The 23744-nt window shown below is 36.9% G+C and overlaps 1 protein-coding gene and 1 long non-coding RNA gene across 15 annotated transcripts; one reads left to right on the top strand and one right to left on the bottom strand.

The window, feature by feature from the left end:
- Positions 1–1326: 1326 nt before the first annotated feature.
- On the top strand, positions 1327–23638 carry LOC143365976 (uncharacterized). Of its 14 annotated transcripts, none has more exons than XM_076806621.1 (9): positions 1327–1479; positions 1560–1618; positions 4457–4480; positions 4951–5293; positions 6004–6333; positions 7008–7227; positions 7978–8112; positions 13314–13370; positions 19767–20587. In XM_076806621.1, exons 2-9 carry the CDS (start codon positions 1610–1612, stop codon positions 19804–19806), a joined length of 1158 nt encoding a protein of 385 aa, XP_076662736.1. In that variant the 5' UTR covers positions 1327–1479; positions 1560–1609; the 3' UTR covers positions 19807–20587. The 14 variants fall into 14 exon arrangements, with proteins under 14 accessions (XP_076662736.1, XP_076662743.1, XP_076662737.1 ...); XM_076806622.1 differs by having other exon boundaries at positions 1337–1479; positions 1536–1618; XM_076806628.1 differs by lacking the exon at positions 4457–4480.
- On the bottom strand, positions 7093–7980 carry LOC143365998 (uncharacterized). The gene is made up of 2 exons (XR_013084644.1): positions 7692–7980; positions 7093–7613 (listed from the first exon to the last, which is right to left on the bottom strand). It is a non-coding gene; the product is annotated as an uncharacterized LOC143365998 (long non-coding RNA).
- Positions 23639–23744: the final 106 nt, after the last annotated feature.

The following is a 23744-nucleotide window of genomic DNA, read 5'->3' as shown; positions in this document are numbered from 1 at the left end:
CGTATATCGTCGCGCATGAGCCATTGCGCGCGACTATGTAAATATATATAGGTATGTACAGATTACAATATTTTCTATGTATAAAAGTTTGATTATTTGTTATTTGCTAATAATCATATAAGTAACTATTAATAAAAAAAATATAATTATTTGCATCGTTATGAACGAAAGGTAATTATTTACAAAAGGTCAGTCCTCACCGATTTCGATGATCTTGGAATATGTTGTCAGGGGCAAGATTCTGAACAACTTTTTCCTATACAAGTTGACATCGCCCAGCTTTAGTTTTCGAAATATTCGCAAAAAAACTGTGATCAGTAATTGCAGGTTTTTGGTTACAGATTTTTGCGAATATATTGAAATTCATATTTCAAATTTTGCACATACTGTATCATTTTCGCACCAAGTGTCCCAATTTAGGGGGGTAAGTAAAAAATAAAACTAAAAAAAAATTTGACTCCTATAGATAAGGACCGCCTTATACATGCTTCATTCACGACCGTTTTCTACCTTGAGTTACTTTGTTTACTGTGATCATAATTCTTGATTTTGATTGTACTATTTCTTATAAAATATTTGCATATAATGTAAATTTACTTTATTTAATATTAAAAATAAAAAATAATTTAATTTTCTTTTCCTTATGTTATATACGGTATATATATATATATGTACATGTAAAGTTTTGACAAAATATCAATGTATTACCCATGTCCATGCCCTGAATAATACGATACGCAAATGATAGTTGGAGAAACGTCTTACAAATTTAATAAATTGATTTGATAATAGCATGCATGATGTAATTGTACAATAAATAAATCAAGAACATATATTCGTTCAAAATATTCAACTGAGATTCTTTAAAGTACAGTTGAGGACAGTGAAGGAACACTTGAGACTGCTTGAGAGAAATTGGGGTTATGTGACGCGTGCAAAGAACAGTTATGCTCTCCAATCCCCTCCACTCAGCAGGGATCACGAAAAATTACGAATCACTGTGAAAAATCACCATCATTAGGAACGATCGTGATCAAATCACTCGTGATTCATAAACTGTATTTAGTTCTAGCCATTTCTAAACAATATATATGTAGTCCTGGAATATAAATATTTACTTTTGTTCAAGGCCAACAGTTCTATATATTAAATAAAAAAAATATTGATCTAAACATTTTTTTGTTTTAAATAAAGTATTGCCCGTCAGGTAATTAAAAAATTAAAATATCCAATTATTTCGGTTTTTTAAAAAGAATACTTAACTGTTCATGAAAACTGCCGCATACACACATCAATCTAGTGACTTTGTCGTTGAATTCGTTAAGAGTGGCAACATGCAGCGCAAAATTTACGCTTTCCGTCAAAAGTGTTCAAGGTGGAAGTCGTTGACGCCATTTCGTTTCTCGTTTCGCTGTTAGCGTCACGAAAGTTTTGTCCCTTTTTCTTTAATTTAATTCCGCCAAAACGTCGCAGTTACATGTAAGTAGTAATGTAATATTGCAGTGAAATATTCGGCACTACAAAAAGTCGTAAAGAAATATCCAAATTGTTTCTTCAAGAGATCCACATATCACCACTTACGAGCACGCCAAGGGCCGGTTGTTTTTAGATGTCTCTTGTACGTTATATTACTCATATTATAATACTATCTCTCTAAAGTGGAAGTCAGTAACTGATCATGGTATTGCTTATAATAATGATAATTCTGTTTGATCGAGTGAAAAAATGTTCCACTTAACGAAAAAATCTAGCTTCCATGGCCTTGAAAAGTATATAAGCGTCTTATGTTTGACGATAATGGACTGCTACAACTTTTCAAACGTTCTTTCTTTTTTCATTTATCTTACTTTCACTTTACACAATTTACAAATCTTTTAAGAACCAACTAATTATTAGTGACTTTGTAAAATAATCGTTTGTCCTAATTTTTTTAAAGAAATGCAACATTTTCCCCATTCGTAGCGTAAGACACCTGTTGTTAGTTAATGATAAATCGCATTAACTTTTATACATCTTAATAATATTCCTGAAATGCTGTAGTTTCTCCGTTTCAGGAATTTTCAAGGAAATATACATATGTAATGCTTGTATGTAATAATTTCTCTGAAAGGTACTGATTTTTAACACGTATGTAAGAATATCACATGTATATGATTTGGTTTTATTCACAACATTCAGTTCTGCTTATATATATATCGTTCCAAATTTCTCTAATTGTAGCTCAACATAGTATATAAAAAATTTATGTTCAGCTTTTTTAGAATTAAGCTTACAAAGCAAAAAATATTGATTTATAAAACAGAAATGAATCAGAGTTTGTTTAAATCACATTTTATTATTAACACTTGAAAAATGTCTTTTGAAATGTTTGTTGATTTGCCACAAGTGAGTTTTAAGCGCAAATAGTTATAGATGCAATAGTTTATTGTGTACAAAAGAACATATAACATTTGTTGGAAATTGATCACAATCTAACAAATTCTTGAATAATGCAATTACAGACAATTGCTCAGTATTAGCTCACTTCATACAAAGCAGTGGCGGATTTAAGAAAATAGGCCCAGGTGGCAAATGTTCTGAGGAGCCCATTTGGGTGGGAAAGGAAATGGGAGTTTACTAAAAACAGGTTAAGGGTAGTAGTACAGAAAAAAAAATATAGTGTTTGGTTAAAATCATTTTTTTTTGGTCATGGGGCCCTGCGGGGCCTTCTGTGCAGGGGCCTAGGCGGCAACTGCTCATCAGCCGCCCTGTTAAATCCGCCACTGATACAAAGTATTGTTATGTAACCAAGATTCAGATGTAGAACTGAATATTTTATGAAACTTACATTTTTTTATCTTTTGTCTGTATAAAACTTGTAATATTATCATCAATGTATAGTAACATTTTTTTCTTTCACTTACATTAAAATATAGCATAAATAGATGGGCACAAAATGTAATTGTTATACAGCAGATAATACTAATTCTAGATTTTACAGAAACTACTTTGGTAGTAGCTTATATTAATTGATGCGCAAGCTACTTATAATATAGCGTGCGTACACATTCAATTATTCCTTAAATGATTGAAAATACAAGTAAGTTGTTCGTACATAAAAGTTAACATTGCAGAAGGAATATAATATAAGACCTGAAATTTTTCATGCAATTTGTAGAGATTACAAGGTCATATTAATTTTTTTAAAAAATGAAACTATAGTTTTTATTATATGCATTTTATGGTACATTGTTGAGGGGTATTAGAAGCAGTCATTGAAATACATTAAACTTAATTATCATTTTCTCTAAATACTATTTTACAGTAGTTTTACTGTAAAAGGAAATGAGGAATAACTGAGATGAAAAGACATCGGCGAAACGTTCAGTCGTCATCCAGGATTGCTCGCGAGGCGTGCCATTGACCTTTGTTGTTTACGTTTCACCCGATTGACGTACCACGAGTCTCACTCGTGCTTTTCATCTTTGGCCTGATCGAGAAACAGTTCAGAGCAACTATTATGTTTGATATCTAAATTTGCATCCTTTTGGTTTATATTCTTGATGTTGCTGCTTACGTCTATATCAGAGTTGACTAAGTGGTGGCCCACGAGCCACCAGGAGCACCTTCACCTTGCTGAACGGCTCCCTCCGTACCTACCAGGCTTTGACATTCGCAGTGGAAAAGAGAAAGAGGGAAGGAGGAATTCGACTGTGATTGTCAGGTTGTGGTAGGTTTGGGGGAGCCATTCAGCATGGCAGTAAGGCGGAGGTGCCCCCGGTGGCTCACAAGCTACCAGTTAGTCAATCCGGATCTATATCTTCTAATCTTTCTAGTAACTACTGATTAACAATATCCTGATATTTAACCTTATATATATTCTTTCTTGGTGAAGTTGCCATTTCAACTAGACTATACATACTGAAAGTACTAAGCAGTAGCATACCTAATAATCTTTTGGGGTCACCGTGACACCACAAGAAACTTTGAAAGGGTTTACAATATAATGAACGCGACTAGGGTATTATAATATTTCATAGCACACCCCGTTTAATTATTTTATAGCCACACAGTGTATGCAGAATAAACTTTTAGGTATAGTTTCATGGTGGGGATTAGATGAATGGGTCGGGTAAATATGACCCCTCACACCAGCAGCTGATGGTTGTGAAAATAATGCCAAAATCTCCAAGTATTAATTTCATGAAAAAGTTTATGTCTGACATTATATTTTTCCCTTTAAATGTAATAAGATTTACATCATCGATTTTCTTATATTCTCAATAGTTTGAGAAATAATTGCGTGTATTTAAACACATTCAGTATGAAAAAGATTAAGAATTTATTAGAAACGAATGGTTTTAAAATACGTTTTTACAATTCATTGAGGTTTTGTAAATGAGTAATGTTGAAATGAAATGATTTAAAAGTAAAATCACAAACATATTAAGTAATAAATACTCCTTTCTTTTTTCAGAAAATGGTTTCCTCTAATCAACCGGTAAGAACAATGCTAATAGTAAATTGTATTTCTTATTTTCTTATGTTTAATAATATTATTGTTTATTTATCATGTATAATATATCCCCACTTTAAGTAAAGTATTCGCATAAGTTGAACTACATAATTTGTCTGTAGGTACGTAACAAGTTATGTTTTTCTCACATTTTTTTTTTTATGTACACTTCGTTAGAAGCTTCAAGTAATGTATAAAGTTTAGTGTTAATGTTAAGTATTTATTATTAATAAGCTCAATAACATTGCATTATCATAAGAATAGTGCGATGGTTGTAATAATAGCGAAAATTTGAGCAAGATAAAATCTCAAATAGACACCATACTGTTGACAAACAAGAGTATGGTCGATTTTAGAGGTACAGAGTAAATATAATTTCTTTTTTAATTTGTATTATGAATATGTATATAAATACAATAAAGAAATATTACTAATTGTATATTTCAATTTTGCAGAGGAAAACAAAAATATTTGTGGGTCGGTTACCAGAAAATTGTCGCAACGATGAGTTGCGACAATTATTTTTACGTTTTGGTGAAGTAACGGAATGCGATGTCATGAATCGATATGGGTTTGTCCACATGGCGCGTGAGGAAGATGCAGCTGCAGCGATCAAAGCGCTTCACAATTCCAACTTCAAGGGTGCAACCATCAATGTGGAACAGTCTACTGGCAAATCGCGCGGCGCGGGAGGAGGACGCAGGGATGGAGACAGAAGAGGTGGACCAATGAGAGGTGGTAGGGGAGGACGAGACGGTGGTAGAGACGCTCGTCCGGGACCATACAATGATAGAAGAGGTCAGTAGATATTTTCATACCATTCTATCTTCACAATACTATTTTCTCATTGCTAATAATTGCGTCACGTAAAAATCCAATTATTCTGTGAAGGCTTTCTTCTCAGAAAATAATATGCTTTTTATTCCACACTTAATAGAAATTCGTTTTTATTCTTGTTCCCAGTATAAAATGTGACATTGGTATCGTTTAGAACAGGCATGGGAATTAAGTGAACGCGGCGGCCGATTTTCGGAGACAACGCCACCTTTCTTCCGCCGCGCGTCTTGGCCCCCGAGACGGCCTAGGTGCTTGGAGCGCCTCAGGCCCGTGCCACGTGAACCGCGCGTGGCGCGTTGACAAAACAAAAACGCTTCGAAAATCGTGCTCTCTGGAACGATGTGGAAACCTATTAATACAATGTCGCCCCGATGCGTCACGTACGGTTCATATGGTACGGGCCTGAGGCACTCCAAGCACCTTGGCCGCCGTGGGGGCCAAGACGCGTGGCGGGAGAAAGGAGGCGTTGCCTTTGAAAATCGTCCGCCGCGTTCACTCAATTCCCAAGCCTGGTTTAGAAAATTAGTCTGTGCGGCTGACTTATTCAGAAATTAGTTCATATGGTGTAGTATAAAGCAGTAAATTGCAATGAGAATGTAGTGTAATTAAAGTAAATATGTGTTTATAATGCAGACTAAAAAACCAATTCTTTATTTCGGCATGCTTTGCAGTTCTTCCGATCCAACTCGTTGGTTACGATGGATCTGCTGCAGGTGGCGTCGCAACGGGGTACACCGATTACAATCGTGGCGCTGGAGACTTTAGTGGACGTGGAGCAGACTTCAGTACTGGCTACACCGATCGCGGAGCATACGGACAAAATGTGGGGAGCGCGGCAATGGGTTACACATCTACTGCGCCTGGAATGGGAGGTGGATACGGACCAGCAACCGGAGCTGTTGGAGGATATGGACCAACTGGAACAGCTGATTATGGGAGAACCGCTGACTATACCCGCGCTGCAGATTTTGGAGCTAGAACAGATTATGGTAATTACACTGGTAGATGTCTTTTTTTTACTCAACTCTTGTCACATTCATCAGGGCCGGCTTTAAGGGGGGGAGGGGCAGGCAGGGCGTCCGCCCGGGGCGCCGAATTTGTAGGGGCGTCGCTATATGCGTTTATTCATTTATATCCGTTCTGCTAATTGATTTTCGTGCTTTTGGAGGGGCGCCATGATAATTTTGCCCGAGGGTGCCAGGTATACTAAAGCCGCCCCTGACATTCATAATTAAGCCTCTACATTCAAATGCAGCTCCCTTTGTAATAAAGCAAAATTGTTTCCGAATTTGAATATCACTTCCAACAAAATATGCTAGAATTAGTACCCCCCATTTTTTTTTATAACAAGAGGGGAAATCTAATTCACCACAAAAATTTTGACAATTTTTTTGCGGCGAATCTAAAGTGAAAATGAGAAAATATGTATCCGAGAATTAACAATTTAAATAACGTTAATTTCTGATTCAGCATCTCTGAGATATTTGCAATTGTTACTGCGCATACTTCGATCTGTTTTTGTGTCGGATTATACAGCTATCTGTTTTAGAGAATTAGACATCAATTAAGTAAAAACCATACTTGATGCGTGGAGAATAATTTGAATAAATTAAGCTTAGCAGGGCCGCAATTAGAAGCGTGGTTAGTCTAATACAAAACTGTATCTGATTTGCAGTAGTTGGAGGTGGGATGACCGGAGACTTTAATCGTGGTGCACCGGGTCCTATGGATTATGGACGTACTGATAATTTTGGTGCAAATCGTACAGTTGATTATACAGCTAGAAATGATTATGATCGAAGCACAACTGGACCGATGAGAAACGGTGGTGGCGCTGTTGCCACTACTGGGTATGGAACAGGGTACACAGATGTAGGATATGATGAAAGTCACTGGTAAAGTAATCCATCTTACTCACTTACCAGCTTTAGATTTAGTTTCACGATTAAACCCGTCAAAAATGGTTACATATTACCACTTATATTTTCGCTAACATACTTGAATAGAATTAATTCAGCAGTATCGTTTCAAATATGTATTTAGTTATTGGAAACTTAAATTAACATTTCCCTATAAAATTTAAGAACTTGATGCTCCTTGTTCACAAATGTCTTGTGTATCACGTACGTGACAAAACTTCTCGAGTCTTCAACATAAGCATGTTGCAAAGAAGCTCCAAAAATTACTAAAGGAAATACGTACTGTAAAAGAACGAACCTTTTGCAGCCTTTAAAAGTACAAACGCGACAGTTACGAATTGAAATTTCATTTTTATTCTAACCTGGAATGCTTATGCTAATTTAATATTTGTATGAATGCCTTGAACCAGTTGAGGCATTGGGAGCAAAAACGGGTTAACCCATGTTGAAAAATAATAATTTTACCTATTTTATGTGACAGGAAAAGCCTATTGATTAACCCGTGTTTGCTCTCAATGCCTCAATTATGTTTGGGAAGCATTTTGGTGAATTATCCAGGATAGAATGAAAATAAGTTAACATATTCCAATTGTGTAAGACAGGGGCTATCCCCGGGCCCGCCCGGGGAAATGAGGGGCGGGCCCGGGGAGGGGGGTGTCAGGGAGCTTCAATGGCCTACGACAAGAGGGATGGTCCCTCTGTTAATGATATTCCTCCATTTAACAGGCCAATGAGTACTGGACCCAGCTACAGCACTGGGGCACCTAGTTACAGCACTGGTCCTGGACCACAAGCAGACATGTTTAGTAGGAGACCTGGCAGTGCAGTCCCTAGTGGTGGATATCCGCCTGTTGGTGGAGGGTAAGTGAAAAATCCATATACATATTAATTTGTGCTATTCTCTATGTGACAATAGGTCGCATGTTTAAAAATAAGCGTTGTTTAGAATATACAGTATCTTATTTCTTACCATTATATTTACTATAATTCAAATTTTTCCAGAATGCAAATATAGTTTGCGCCTTTGTTTATTCAAGATACTGGATACCTTAAGCCTATAGTGTGACTGGTAACCAAAAAGTGTGTCGAGATTGTTATACGCACGTGGAAAGTTCATGCCAAGGGAAATCGGATGGTACTATTTTATTTTGAAAATCAGACTGGAATGCCTTCAAAAGTACACTTAAAGTTCGTAATTGTAAGCTTGCCAGCAAAAAAAAAAACGGTAGCAAAGTCGCATCTGATCGGAATGACTTGGAAAGAATACTCGTGTGTGTCAGCGATATCCTTGAAGATCAAGTCGCGGAATGTGTTTTTTGCTGTTTAGTCAGGCTACACAGTAACAAGGAAAACATTTTGCGTGTTGGTTTTCAAAGACATTGTTGGCGCGCCTCCTGAAGTCTTTCCATTCAGATGCGAGGCTACTGTTTTCTTTGCTGATAAACTTGAAATTACGAAGTTTGAATCCGTTTTTTTTATAACTATTCCCATCTGACTTTCGGGATAAAAATGGTATCATTCAATTGTGCATGACGTGCGATTTCCAAAAGTGTATGTATAGCAATTACAACATATTCTTTGGTGCAAAAGTAATTTAGGCTTATTATTGCACTTTTTTCTAACTCGTACGTTCTAATGATCTCTATATATTCAAACTTCTCAAACAAATGTACCTTCAAAATATATTCCTTTATAAATCAAATTAGATAACTTTGTACAGTTAATGAGGGCGCTGTAGTGAAGTAGTAAATTCGGTTGTAAAATGGCGGCACTAATTGAGATAGAGAGACCGAGATCTGTATACGATATCCATTTTTTGGGTTCCGTGCACTTTCTAATGGTATTAATTCTTTGTCTGGCAACGAAAAGCTGGAAATAATTGCTCGATTTAGTTCCTAACCGTAGACGGTGCGTTAGCAATTTTCATTTTCTATGATTAATGTTTTCAATCAAATGACATATGTGTCCCTAGATCAATCGTATGGGCCGATACTATTCCTACCACATTAGCGTGAAAACACGGCAATAGCAGGGAACAGATGGGGAACTTTCGACGCGAAAAGTCGTCATTGCCAGTCAAAGAGTTAGTGGAAATTTAATCAAAATTTAAATAGTTTACACAGCCCGCAATGAGGGCCAAGTGTTCTATTCTCCCCATTTTTTTAAGCCGTTGGACTCGATACTGGAGACACGTTCACTTTTATGCCTAACTTATTTTATGACTTCACTATGCATACAGTAATACCGCTCAAAAGTACTTGATTTCTTGTTATATGTACGTTTCATAAAAAAAAAAGAAAGAAAATAGAATGTAAATAGATTGCCACCCATACACTAATAACTTATATTCAATTTTTCGCTTGAAAATTGTTTAATAGCGTCTTACTGTTAATAATATTACATTTTATTATTGGCTATATTGCGAGCAATTGTATTGTTGCAAAGGAAACGTTTGAACGACCAAAATCAACGATCACAAAAATGTTACTGGACAAAACGGTTACCCAATAAAATATGAACGCTCCTACAATTTTATTAATGTATATGTATATCTTACATAAAAATATTCTTACGTGTCAGAATATTTTTGAAATGCTGGAATTAAACACTATAGTGCCGAAGTTTACTTGTATAGTCTATTGCTCTCCTCCTCCACTTTTAAACACTCCTCGAAGTATGCGAACCTTCGATCACGTGCAGTTGACGCTTGACTTAAAACATCTCCCCTGCGACAGTTCTGGTCCTTTCGGATGCGTGTACAAAAAGACGCCTCCGGGTCGTTTCGATTACGCGGTACTCGTACTCAAATTCGCCGTCTCTTCAAAGATAGTAACCGAGGATTTTCGTACAACGCGTTATAGAAGGACGGTCGAGCTATCTGATTTTTACACGCTCTTGTTAGACAGACTGTAACAGCGAGGGATCCAGTTGTTTGGTTACTACTTAATACATAGAAAATCACACGACGAGAATGAATAAATTTTATATTTCTGCCACCTGAAATAACTGTTTGAACTCGTTAAGAAAATTCTTAATTAACCCCTGAAGAAGTAATTGTTCGAAGCAATAAGAGAGAGTAATGCTATAAGAAGTGCTGTGATGTGTGCATATTAATCCGAGTTACAGTATTTGAATAGAAAACTAATCAAATAGTGAGAGTGCAAATGGGCGATGAGGGGTCGTTTATGACCGCATTCTCAGTTGAGGAAGTAACCACGTAGGGTCAATTAATATTCCTTTAACACGGCGGGAGGCGCACCCCATATTGTAACGGGTTGTCGCTACCGGGTGAAAGATACCCAAAATTGAAACGTAAAAAACCACGGTTTCAGAACATTTTTTTTTAACTTTGTAATTTTTATGTTAAAGTACAGTGTTTTAAGAATCAAAGAAAATTTATGAAATATCTTGAAATCTTTATTAAAGTTCTTTAAAAAATTGTAACAAAAACTCGAGCAGTCTTCATATTTTCGCAACTAGCGCCTCTGTGGCAAATTTTACCCAGTAGCGCCTCCCGCCGAGTTAACTATACCAATTTATAATCCTTGACCGCACCACTTGAGAGTGTCTCAAGCCAGTTATTAGTACCTATATCCGTTCCACGTACTGTACTTTGAAAAGTGAACACTCTGGCGGACATTGACCTTTCATCGAATAACGTCTGTTCGTGGCAGGCTTTTTTAACCACTTAAGCGATCCTTTACATTCAATTCATTAGATATAAAAATGTTATTTCCTTAGTACTGAGGCATATTTTTACGTCTGTAGAAAGAAACTAGACTATGCCTAGATATAGGAACGGTTCGAGCTGCTGAAGTCTCAGAGGCATAGAAGAGCAGTTTGTTATTGGCCTGGCAAGCTAAATTAGTTAAAGCAGTTGCCCAGAAAATGAAAGATTCCGGTTCAAATCCCGGCCCTGCCATCCAACAGGCCGACTCCTTTTCTCTTAAAGTTTCAAACATTAAGTTTAAATGATTCTTAACAGTGTTGCGTCAGGCCAGTAGGGACGATCATAACTAATTTTACGAATAAAGTTTAAATTATTAATTACGATTGTAAAAATATGCTTAATGAAAGGATGACAATAAAAATGGCTAATTTTCAATCTCGATGAGAATTAAGAATTTGTATAGGGTGGATCGATGCAGATACATCTGTGGTTCGGTGGACATTTGTAAAGAAAACTTTCCGCAAAATTGTTCATAACATTGGAAACTGGTGTTAAATTTCGTTCACGTTAACTTGCTCTGCTCGATAAGAAGAGAAATGTTTAGAAACAACCATGTGCCGCAAAACGCACCGTTTCGACACAAGCAACTGTTAAAGTTTTCGCAAGAGTCAACATCACGAAGCAACTGCTCGCTGAACTGATCCGATAGCTACTCGTGAGTTACTCCCACCAACTCTTGGAACTGTCTTGAACGAGCAAAGCTTCGGGCGGGCCACCTGCACTTGATGCGCGAGTTAAGGTCTTTACACGCATATCCGAACGTTCCGTTCCGCCATATACCTCGAAGAATTCAAGTACTCGTTTTTATTACGATCATTAAAAATACTCAAAATTATGTGTCATGCTTGTAATTTTCATCAGGAAATCAGCAAGTATAGCGAGGTCGTAAATAAGGTCTTTAAGGCCCCGGCACCCAGTGCTGTACGTGGTGCACTGTTGTCAGGAATGCCAGTAGGAATTGAATCTCAGGGCCCTGAGTGAGGCCCGAGCCCCTTCTCTGCCCATAGATAGATCTGCCAGTTCGCTCGAAGCATGTAAACAGACTCGCCCCACTACTTTTACGACCTCGCTATATCTCGGCGGATACTATACGAAATATAAAATTTTTGAATTTTCATTATGGCCTATTGCTGTCTTTGTCTTTAGGACTCTAGCTCAGAGGTGCACAAAGAACCGCTCGGAGCCGGAGATCTCTTTACGATTCTGGGCGCCGGGTCGGAGCCGAGCGTGGAGCCGTGAGGGTGCGACATGTTTCGCGAGCGCGATACGGCGAGCCGGCAAAGAACAGGAAGCCAAGCCGACCCAAGCGAGCCCCACCTGATCAACCTCACTGCACGGGGCTCCGAGAGTATGGCGCATCGTTGGAGTTCACGTTAACAGCTACGCGCTCGGCTCTGTGACCCGGCACCCAGAATTGCAAAGAGGTCTTCGGCTCCAAACGGCTTTGTGCGCACCTCGGATCTACACGCTACTGCTTGTGTGAGTGGCTACACACGCTCTAATTTTTGCGCAAACTTTAATCAATTTTTGCGCCGAAACTGTGAATTTGCGGCACATGGTTTCTTTTGTACTCTTTTCTTCTCGTTAAGCACACCAAGTTGATTGAAAATAAAAATTTATTATCACGTAAATTCAACATTAATTTTCAGTGTTTTCAGTAATTTTGCGGCAACTTTTTTTCTTTCAAATGTCCACCGATCCGGAGGTGTAGATTTACCCCTGAAAGAAGTGACGATTACTTTTTATACAAATAGTTCATAATAAGTATCGAGGTCCATTTCGTTATCTTTAGATGAAAGTCAATTTGCTGCATAATCGTTAAGAAAGTTCGCAGACAAGCTTACGGTAAGTTGCTGTGGAGTAAAATCAAAATACAATGAAAAGAAATTCCTGAGCCCTTATCTGGCAAGGTAGAAACTTTGTTACTTAACTGCTAACGTGGGGTCTAGCATACGCCAATTATTGTTAAATTTTTATTTGCACAATAAACTTTTAACTGTTTCTTCGGAACAAGGCATTGAAGTCTTTTCAGAAAGTCAGTATATTGCTACAAGCGATGCGAATAAAATCTTGTTTGTAAAGAAAATAAAAATACAGTTAGTTGTTTCGTATTCTCGCGTGAAAAAAAACGCCGAACTAAACAAGTATCTGGAACATCAGCATGGGGTGCGTGAGACCCTACCTCGCCATCTGGGGGTGGTTAAGAACGAGGTTAAAAATTGGCCATTTCTTACTATCGTCCTTTATCCTCATATATGTATTAAATGCCCATACTATTATGAAAAGAAATTTACATAAAGAAAATTACAAGGCTACTTAAATTTTGTTATAGTTATACTGAAGGATACGACAGACCAGATGCTTATGGTCCTCCGCGTGGTGGTGGACGGTAAGTCTTATTCTTTCTCTTGTTTATAACATATTACACTTTTTACACCACTGCGTTTTTCAAAGTGACACTTATCACACAGCGTTGAAGAGCGATATTAACTTGTGCGAGTGATTGTGTTCGTTCATCATGCGACCACGCTCTTTTTGCGCAATGTTTTTCATTCGGTTTGACACTGACCCCTCAGTGTACTCATGTTTTTAATGCGGATCGAAAATAGGTTGACATTTCCTGTAAAAGTATAAGGTGTGACACTTAGCGCGACGGTGAACATGTCTCTTGATCGTAGAAAGCGTGTACTTGTGTGTGCAACCACACACGATCGATTGCTGTCGTCGCGGAAATATGACGAGACCGTCTTGCGACTTTGCTAATGTTGAGTGTAAAAGAGAACAGAGGTAGTTCGTCATTACGATTGGATTCTCTGATGCTTAATGCTATTATAAATTTACATTGATACTCAGTATCCACTGTTCATTAATTTTCCGCATACTTTTATACGATTACCCAGTACTATCTTCTTTTACATATTTTACATTTCTTTTTTGCATCTTTTTTTAGGAATTGGAACTATTCTATAGGGTGAGACCGAAAGAGTTCGGTGGTCACAAGATAAGAAGGACCACTCTAACATACAGGGCGTTCACATAGTTACTAACCAGCGTTTCTCTGGTAAATATTAAGTAGGTAAATGGAAAAATGAAACAGGGAAAGGTTTTACTATTTTTTATAACCAACATAATAGCGTATGCAAAATTTTTATGTCAGCAATATTCTTCGAGAACCGAGGGTGGCCTTCAGTTTTTTACATGAAATGCTACATATTTTTACGTAGTATATGAAAGCGCGTGTCAAGACAAATTCAATCATGTACGATACAATGGCCTTCAATGTCATACATGGTCAGGAATGAAAGAAACAGTCCGAGTACTTCGTACCATTGAATTTACTAGTATTTCTTATTGATAAGGCTACGTAGCAAGTTTAATGCGACTTCCACGTGCAAATGTGTATTTCTCAGCTCTATGGATTATATTTTTGCTGGCTTCTGCTAATGCCCGGGATATCGATGCACACGCTTCCGTTATTCTTCTTTGTAAATCGTTTACATCTCTGGCCGGTGTATAGTAAATGATATCTTTAACAGTGCCGCATAAAAAGAAATCCAGAGATGATAAATCTGGAGATATTGGAGGCCATTTCACAGGTCTGTACATTCCAGTGCATTATCAATAAGAAATACTATTTAGTAAATATTTACTTTGTTCATTCCTGACCTTGTATGACCTTGAAGGCCATTGTATCACACATGGTTGTATATAAAAAAATATTCCATGCAAAAAATGGAAGGTCACCCTCGTTTCTAAAAAAATATTGCAAACATAAAAAATTTACATACGGCATTGTGTTGGTTACAAAAAGCAGTAAAACTTTCTCTTATTTCATCTTTTGGTATACTTATTATTTACTAGCAAAACCTTGGCAAGTAACTGCGTGAACACGTTGTATACATGTACAAATAGATTCTCAGATTAGTCCAGCACGAAATACATGTTTTCATAGTTGATTCTAGAATTATAATTTTCTAGCATTAACAAATTAAAATTCATTCTACTTGTGCACCAATAATTATGTTCAGATGCTCAATTAATTTTATAGCATTAACAAATTAAAATTTATTCTACTTGTGCACCAATAATTATGTTCAGATGCTCAATTATAAGCTATTTCAAAAACTACATGGCATATTGGTTTTTGGAATATTTCTCGTTTTATTTCTGCAATTCTGTAAAATATGAAAGAGTGTTTCGAATAAATATCACTGCGTGCATATTTATGCACAAAACTAAGTTCTACATGAAGTTGCAAAATTGTATATCACTCTGCTAATTAGGAGAAACACCACAGTGTTATATCTGCCGTCTTGGAATGATCCGGTACTGATACCGTATATTAAATTTGTAATATTTTGTGGAATATTTCTGTTGCATAGAATTTCTGAAAAAAATTATTTAAAGAATTAATAAGTCCTTTTTAAAACGAGCGATGATTTGCAGAGATTTCAGAATATTTAAAATCACCAATCTGTTTATTGGTAGCTACATTTCTGTAGGAAAATAAAGCGTTGTAATTGCATTTTCTATTGCTAATAGGTAGGGTTGCCATACGTCCCGTATTTTACTGTTCCCCTGGCCGTGTTTCCCTAGTAAAAGAGTAAAGTATTTCCAGAGCAAAATAAACCATTACCCACCCCCTTTTTTCATGTTTCATTTATTTAGCACTTAAACGTTCCGCATCAGTGCTTGGCAATTATGGCAACCCTACTGATAGGCATTATAGGGGTGATATCATTTTATTCGTCTTACAGCATACAATCATAGAATTGTTCGTTGAGGGAGATACATTAAGGCATACAAAACTTCTCATTGAACGATAAAGAAAGAATATCTTTCCTTATATTCGTATATGAGACGGCAATATCTGTCATGAAAATACTACCTCTCTTCTTTTGTGTACTCTGCGGTAAAAGTCCGTGAATTCAGCGCCTACGGAATTCGAGCTACCTGCGACTAATCGGGCGATAGTTTGGTAGATGATGCCAAATAAACCGTAATGCGTTACGACACACTGCGCCGCTGAACGACACGTATTCTAAAGATATACATATGCGTGCCTATCGGTCTCCGTGCCAATTATCCGTACGTATTCTCTTCCTCTTGGAACAAAATCGCGCTGGGAATAATGCGTATCGTGTTTCAAGATGTATGCCCCGAAGGGAAACCGGGTACGCTCACAAGCCAATAATTGCGTTGCGACATTTTCGATTGCGCCCGTTGCAAAGAGCATTACAACAACTGATCGAACAGGCAGCGGAAAATTTTCAACCATTACTGGAAAATTTTACATTCGTATGGTCGAGCACACATCGTGGATCGAGAAAATATTAACGAACGCTTGGAGCGTATTTTACACGCTTTTGCAAGAATAGCGAAAGGTGCCTGAATGCGGTGGTAAAATAACTTCAAAAAACATGTGACAACTTATCAGACCTGGGCGTGATTGGTGTTTACTGTTTACATTGGAAATACGATTTACATGGATTGTTCCGTTCTTTCAAATTTAGAGACATTTTGTTAAAACAATGAAATCTAAGAAGTCTTTGAACCTGTTTCATATGAAAAATAGTTTTTCTTTTTTTTAAGTTTTATGTGTATTTGATTGATAATTTTTAAAAAGTTTAGTCACACTGCAGGGCACGTTACGTGCAGCTAAACAGTATCTCACCGGGGATATTACGGTAACTGTCGCACGCCGATTTTGATGAAACTTTGCATAATTGTTCACTAGCGCGGCCTAAGGATTTGGGCGTATTTGATATTGGTACTGCTTTTCGACCTTAAGAGGAGAAGACCGTATAAATTGGACGAGAAATAGAAGGAAAATTTTTTCATAAATCGCTTCTAAAACATTTCAGAAATATATTCTCAAAGTTATAGGCCGAAATTCAACTCCGTATTGATAATAACATTTTATAAATCAATTGAAAAATTGAAAAAAAATCCATAAACCGCTTCTGAAACGTTTCAAAAATATATACTCAATGTTATAGGTCGAAATTCAACTGCGTATCGATACTATAGCCTATAGTCCGGGAGCCGGTGAACATTTTTAGTGTCTCATCATCGGGCGGTCTGCCAGTTGGGTCCGGGGACAGGGCCCGAGGACACGCCCTGGAACATGTTTGGGAGAGTCCCCGAGTCTGGCAACGCTTCGTGGGGACCTAAGTGGGACCTAAGTAGACCACCAAACATGTTTATATAAAAAAAATATATATCGACTCAGCGACGAGGCTGAAATTTGGTGGAATAATTGTTTATGTTGTAAAACAAATACAAAAAATAGTCTGGCAGCCTATAAGCGGTGACAAGACCTTGCTAGACGTTTGCAAATGAATCGAGCGTGTAGTCAAATCTCTCGTCGCGGCATTGAATTTAATATTAACTTTTATAAAAGATCGACGTTTAATACGAATGCTGAAGAGGATATGATGACTTTACAATTTTATTATATTATAATAAAAAAAAGATGTATTAATAACTATTTTACAGTAACATAAATTAAAATTTAAAAAATCTATTACGACGTCACTTAAGTTTGATCTTGTTCAGTGTCAGAATCATTATCTGAACTATGATATATTTCATTCCTGAAGTCATTGCTATCTGTAAGATCTTCCTGGTCAATCAAAACTTCACTTACGCAAGTTGGAAGTTGGTCACCTTCAAACCAAGCGAATTGTTATTTACTATAAACTTCTTCCCAGCCATGTTCGATTCGAGATAAATCGGTAGGGTATTTTAAATGGGCGTTTCTCCGAATACTCGTAATATACGAAGCCCGATGTTGATAGTTTACTTTCGTCGTAATAGAATTTTTTAATTTTAATTTATATTACTCTAATATAGTTTATTAATCATTATTATTATAATATACTAAAATTCTAAAGTAATCATATCCTCTTCACAATTGATGGTAAAAATCTTTTATAAAAATTAATATTAAATTCAATGTCTTATCACCGCTTATAAGCTGCCAGACTATTTTTTGTATCTGTTTTACAACATAAACAATTATTCTATCAAATTTCAGTCTCGTCGCTGAGTCGATTTTTTTTAAACATGTTTGGGGACCTTAGTGGTCTGGCAGACCCCCAAACATGTTTAAAAAAAAAATCGACTCAGCGACGAGACTGAAATTTAATAGAATAATTGTTGTCTTATCTTATTTTGTATTAAGTTGTAAATTAATGAGGGGAGTTTCAGCCTTGTCGCGACGAGTCGGGGACGCTCACAACCTTGACATGTTCGAGGGCGTGTCCTCGGGCCCTGTCCCCGGTCCCAACTGTCAAACCACCCTTCCGTTGACTTTCAGTATAAGGTTGATTCGACAAATGATAGAAAAATCCCGTCGCGATGAGACACTAAAAATGTTCACTGGCTCTCGGACTACTAGTGAGTCAGCGCGCTTCCGAGCGGCGAGCATACCAAAAACGCATTACAATCGCGTTTTTCTCGAAACCACGTTTTCAAAATTAGCGCCGGGGATAACTGAAAAATTAATTGACCAATCAACTTCAAATTTTGCACACATTTAAGTTTATAATATTCATCAGAATATGAACCAGAAAGTTTAACCAAATGATCAATTTTAACCACTGGTTTTAAACAAAACGCGATTTTTTGGCGAAAATCTCACCTAATTGTTTGAAGTTGCGCCATTTTTAAAATATGCAATTTTTTTACCCCACTTGCGGTTCGTATTCCTGCAATTGGCAGATAAATTTAAAAAAAATTATTTGTCTGTTTCACGTAACTACCAGAGACGCTACAACCGGCGCCGGTTTGCATCTCGAAAAAAAAAACTCATTTCAGACACTGCTCTATTTCTTTCGCGTTTATTACAATTTCACTGCCATAATTTTTTTTTCCACTTGTTATAATGTTGAATAAAGTACCCTTAAAGTGGCGAAAGGATTAGCGCATTGGTATCTTCGCAGAAAATTCCTAAAAATTCATACAAAAGTAAGCTGTTTATATGGGCTTCTCCCCTTAACGAAGAAACCACCCTTTTTATTCGAGCCATTCTTATTTGCGCGTAGCTCTTAAATTTCAAAAGCTCTTAAAAGATGTTTAAGACAAAAATGTTACTGTTTAAAAGGCCTATAATTCTTACCCATCCTCCTTTTTTTAGAAACTTTAATATTTTCTTTAGACGAATGAAGATGTAGTTTTATTTTGACATCACGACGGTGTATGACAATGTATAACTACTATAATTATTAGAGCAGGGTGCTTTCGGTGCACTCCAGAAAATATGACTGTGAGAACACACCAAACCCACTCGAACTGTATTAACATTACACAAAGTTTTAGCTAAATTATCGTGGACTAAAGTATTCTCATGAAACTGAACACTATTATATACAAATGAATCTATTCTGTTTCCTGATAAACTACGTACGTCACATACGACGTAAATGTACGTATGTGCTGTGTGAAGGGAAAGGCAAAGGCAAATTACCATCGCGAAAGCAAGTACGTTAAAAATACTTTACCCAGGTCTGGAAGTTGTGTCATTCGGCAAATGTGTGTTATATGCGTTGCGAGATTAGGAACCGAGAAATTAGGTTTCCGTCGTGCATTCCGTATTTGAGCGATAGGAACAACCGTCGTCGAAAGACAGGAAGGAAGGAAGAAAGAAAGAAAGAAAGAAAGAAAGAATTTTCCGTCGAACGAATTCGCGCACACGAGTGTTGCATCTTATACTTTCCAGCTTGTTGCGCCGCAAGGCGATGAAAAGATTAATTCTGCGATTTTTCATTTTTTGACCTTTTAGCTTCCCAGGTCCGGCAGATGCGATGCCACCGAGGTACTAAAAGCGTACTAAAGCAAATATGCTAAGAGCATGCGAAAGGCTCCCTTAAAAAATGCCTCTTTAGTGGTGGTCATTCGCTTACGGATTCGAATACCTAGGAACTGCCCTGCGTCCGACATACAGAGTCCATACCATTACATACGATACTATGTATAATGATAGATACGATAGATCTAATGTTTAACACTAACTTAAGGTACGGTAAGAATAAGAAGTATCAATGAGTAAACATAATCATTTATGAAACGCAACTAAGATTCTTTGGAGGGAAAAAAAAAAAACAGAAGAAGCAAGATGAAGATCGAGTCCCCCTCGCCGCCCATGAAAATTGTAATGTGGAACCGAGCAAGTTTATTTCTCGTTATTTTCTTTCCAGCAGATAGTGGGTATTCTTTTTGCGCGATTTTGTGTTCGTAGCTTTCTCCTGGTATTTCCTATAATTTTTCTCTCGTAGTGGTACAGCCCGACTTTTAAACGGTGTGGGTTGCATTGTCTTTTATCTACATTAAGTCACATAATAATTACACACTAGGATAAATGATTTCGTTATAAGTTTATAATATCTAGATCAGCAAGTTGGTGACTTAGGCTATTACACTAAAACAAAAAAAAAAAAAACGAAAAAAAAAGAAAAAAAAACATGCTGTATAATCTTTTTTTACACGTAAGAACTTGAATAATGTTTTAAATGTTCATTAATAAAGCAACAAAACGTGTTTGCAGAAGTTATCAATGTACCTTGACGGAATGAAAAATAAAATTCAAACGAATGCTTAGCTAAATATTCTAACGTATATTCACCTCATTACAATCTCCGTGCACCGCCCTACGATTCGCCGTAGACGTTCCATCCAAGGCATGCACACGTAATTATTCGAAGATCTCTTACCCTTTTTTGCTTTTACGTACTGATTATACTTTTTATTTGTGCTTCCCAAGCAAGAAACTGCTACTAAATCTCTCCGTTGAAATGTACGACGCTGATTAGTCATTACGCAGACGGGGATCGTCGAAGATGATTGAATTTAAACGCAAGATCAGGTGAAATGTGATTTAATCGGTCGTGCTCTATCCTCTGCCGTTCTCCAGCGAACCAGCTAGGAATAATCAGCGCGCGTCCAAATGTGGTACACACGTAATAATTATTTGAGTGACGTTTTGCATTACAACATCGCTTTGTCTTATTTCATTTCTTACAACATTGAGGCTGATATACCTGAGAGATATATATATATCCATTATACCTGCGGATTCAAATCATTCAGATCAAGGTCAATTGGTTTATAATATTGCTGGATTATAGGCGCATACGTCCGCATATTCTTCCTCTGGATTCCAGATTAAAGAAAATTTACTTCAAGTACTTCTTGCTGTGATTCCACTCTGTGAGTTCGTTCACTGCGCCGCTCGAATACGCCAGGATGCAACCAAGTTTCTAATACACTGGTTGTCCAATTAAAAGTCCAATAAGTCGATGAACTGAACGGTTGCCTAAGTGGAGATGTAAGAGTGCTAAATAGCAAGCAAGGAACAGAGAAAATGCTCTATGATTATCAGAACCATTATTCAAATAGTACCAGTAAAGGTGTTACAGCACCAACAGCTATCAAACTATACTTGCTATTTAGTAAATCTAATTACTGTTTACTATCTAAGCACAAACGTTCCGCGTGGATAATAAAAGACTGAAACCAGTCGTGAAATGTTGCGTAGGAATATTATAAACCTGTTGGCTTTACTCGCGATCATGTTATATTGGTTTTTATTTTTGAGAGTAATTAGGAGAGTGAAATTCTATTCTGTTCATCTACCAGTACTTTGAGGGGGCGAGAATGTTTAGACTTTTAAATAAGACATGGTAGAACACGCACCCGTGCGACGAAAAGCAAGGCGCAATGCAGAACGTCATTTGGAGTATGATGGTATCTACATGACTTGTACTCAGACAGCGTGATCTTGAATTATGCGACGAACCGCGTAAGCGCAGCGCACTCTAATCCTGGTGGCATATCAACATCGAATTATTGAAGAAACGATATCAAGTCGCTTTCCTATGCGTGTGGCCTGTAGATGCGACACTCTGGTGATTAATGCAAGCTTCGATATGCGGATACCGTGCTACAAATTGCGTTTGCGCTCAAAGCTGGCGGTGCTTTGAATTTAAACAGAAGGTATGTTCAACGCGTGCGCCCTTTACTATTTGCTCGTTAAAGCAAACAAATTAAAAAAAAAAAAGTACATAAGCAAATGAACAAAAGAAAAAGCAGAACGCGCTTCGCGCGCATTGTGCCTATATCAATTATTGCGAGCACTAAAGATTTATAATAGAAACTACAGAGAAAAAAGAAACGTTATAATCGTCGATTGTGAAAATACCGTTGCGAAGATGCTGCGACAGCGATTGCTTTTAGTGTTTAATACGCGTCAGTTCTAATTCCATCTCTTAATGAACAACCGATATGATCCTTTTTATTTGGACAGATGGTTCGTTTGAAGGTGTGGCAAGGTTCGATTTATTTTGCTTGTAATAGCGCCGTTACGGAATCTCACTTCTCGTCTCGCTGTGTCTAGCTAAATTTTCTATTCCGCAGTGTCCAATTCGGTTCCCTTCGATACCATGGTGTAGAAGCTATTTTTGGTTATTGCTTCGTTACATTTTTAAATGCAGTGCAAAGAGAAAACTGAGGCTTTATATATATTATATGGGCAATATATGTATACATCGCTGGTACTATTATTTACGATATTTACATGATCGCTATTGTAGCATTATTAATTACATGAAAATTAAAGGAACTCCTCGGCAGCTTATTTTTGTAACAGTTCGGCAAGAATATCTGCGTAATTCTCGATTATGTGGATGTCGGTTAAGAATTATATTCTCGATTAATTGCTGGCACTTATATTAGTCGCACTGGAAGACATGAAACGAGACAAACCAACGTATTGCATTCTCGAAATCACGACAGTTTCCAACGTATAACGGGATGGAATTAGAACCAAATCAATGCGAATACATTCTTTACATGAACTAACGATATATTGAGAGTACAGAATTTCACATAGTTTAAGATTTTATAATAATGTACATGCTCATACCTATCGTGAGCTTTGGATGAACACTATGCACCAAATAATACAATTTTTTTAATAGATTACAAGCGGGATGAGGACACGCTGGGGCAGTGAGATGAACTCAGATTGGGAGTATGAGTCCTAATATTACCAAGAACGTCCTTCCTGTACTCAGGTCGGGGGATCTCGTCGGTGAAGAAACATACTTGCAGCGGCATTGAAAGAAGAAAACGCAGCGGCAGGAGTAGAAAAGGGATCCCGGTAATAGCTGCATGTTCTAAAAGTGTAAGAATTAACGATGGTTAGTCCCATTATTCATTCTATCATTCGTCTAACATTTTTCACAGTAATACGTAAACGTGATACATTACTGTACTTCACTAATAAAACTTCTTTGAATATAACAGATCAATTCCTACATGTTACCAAATACGAGTTAATGAAATTGTAATTTATTTCTGTGGGTGAACTGAAAGTAAATGAATGTCTTTCGAATAAACATGACAATTTTAATGTAATAGACAAAAAACGGCTGCTGATACATACGAATTAACTGGGTGAGGTCAGCATTCATAAAATGAAATTTCTCGGTGTCACGAGTCTCTTTATGAAATGTATTTAAATTTCAATTAACGTGATGGTTTCATAAGAGTTACTGTAATATTCTCGTGTAAGAAGCATATTCAGTATTTCGAGTACTTTATTTCTTGTAAAATAATTAAACGAATTGGTAATAAATGAATTTTTACATAATAAAATGTATTGTCTTTCTTGTGTATTTACACTTGTAAATGTAACATATACAACATTTATAAAAATTAACTAGAATTGTTGTTGGGTTAGGTCTGGGTTATTCTTCGGAAA

This window comes from Andrena cerasifolii, chromosome 2, assembly GCF_050908995.1.
Source record: "Andrena cerasifolii isolate SP2316 chromosome 2, iyAndCera1_principal, whole genome shotgun sequence".
NCBI lineage: Eukaryota > Metazoa > Arthropoda > Insecta > Hymenoptera > Andrenidae > Andrena > Andrena cerasifolii.
Note: the sequence above shows the minus strand (reverse complement) of the source record. Positions and strands in the feature narration are given on the sequence as shown.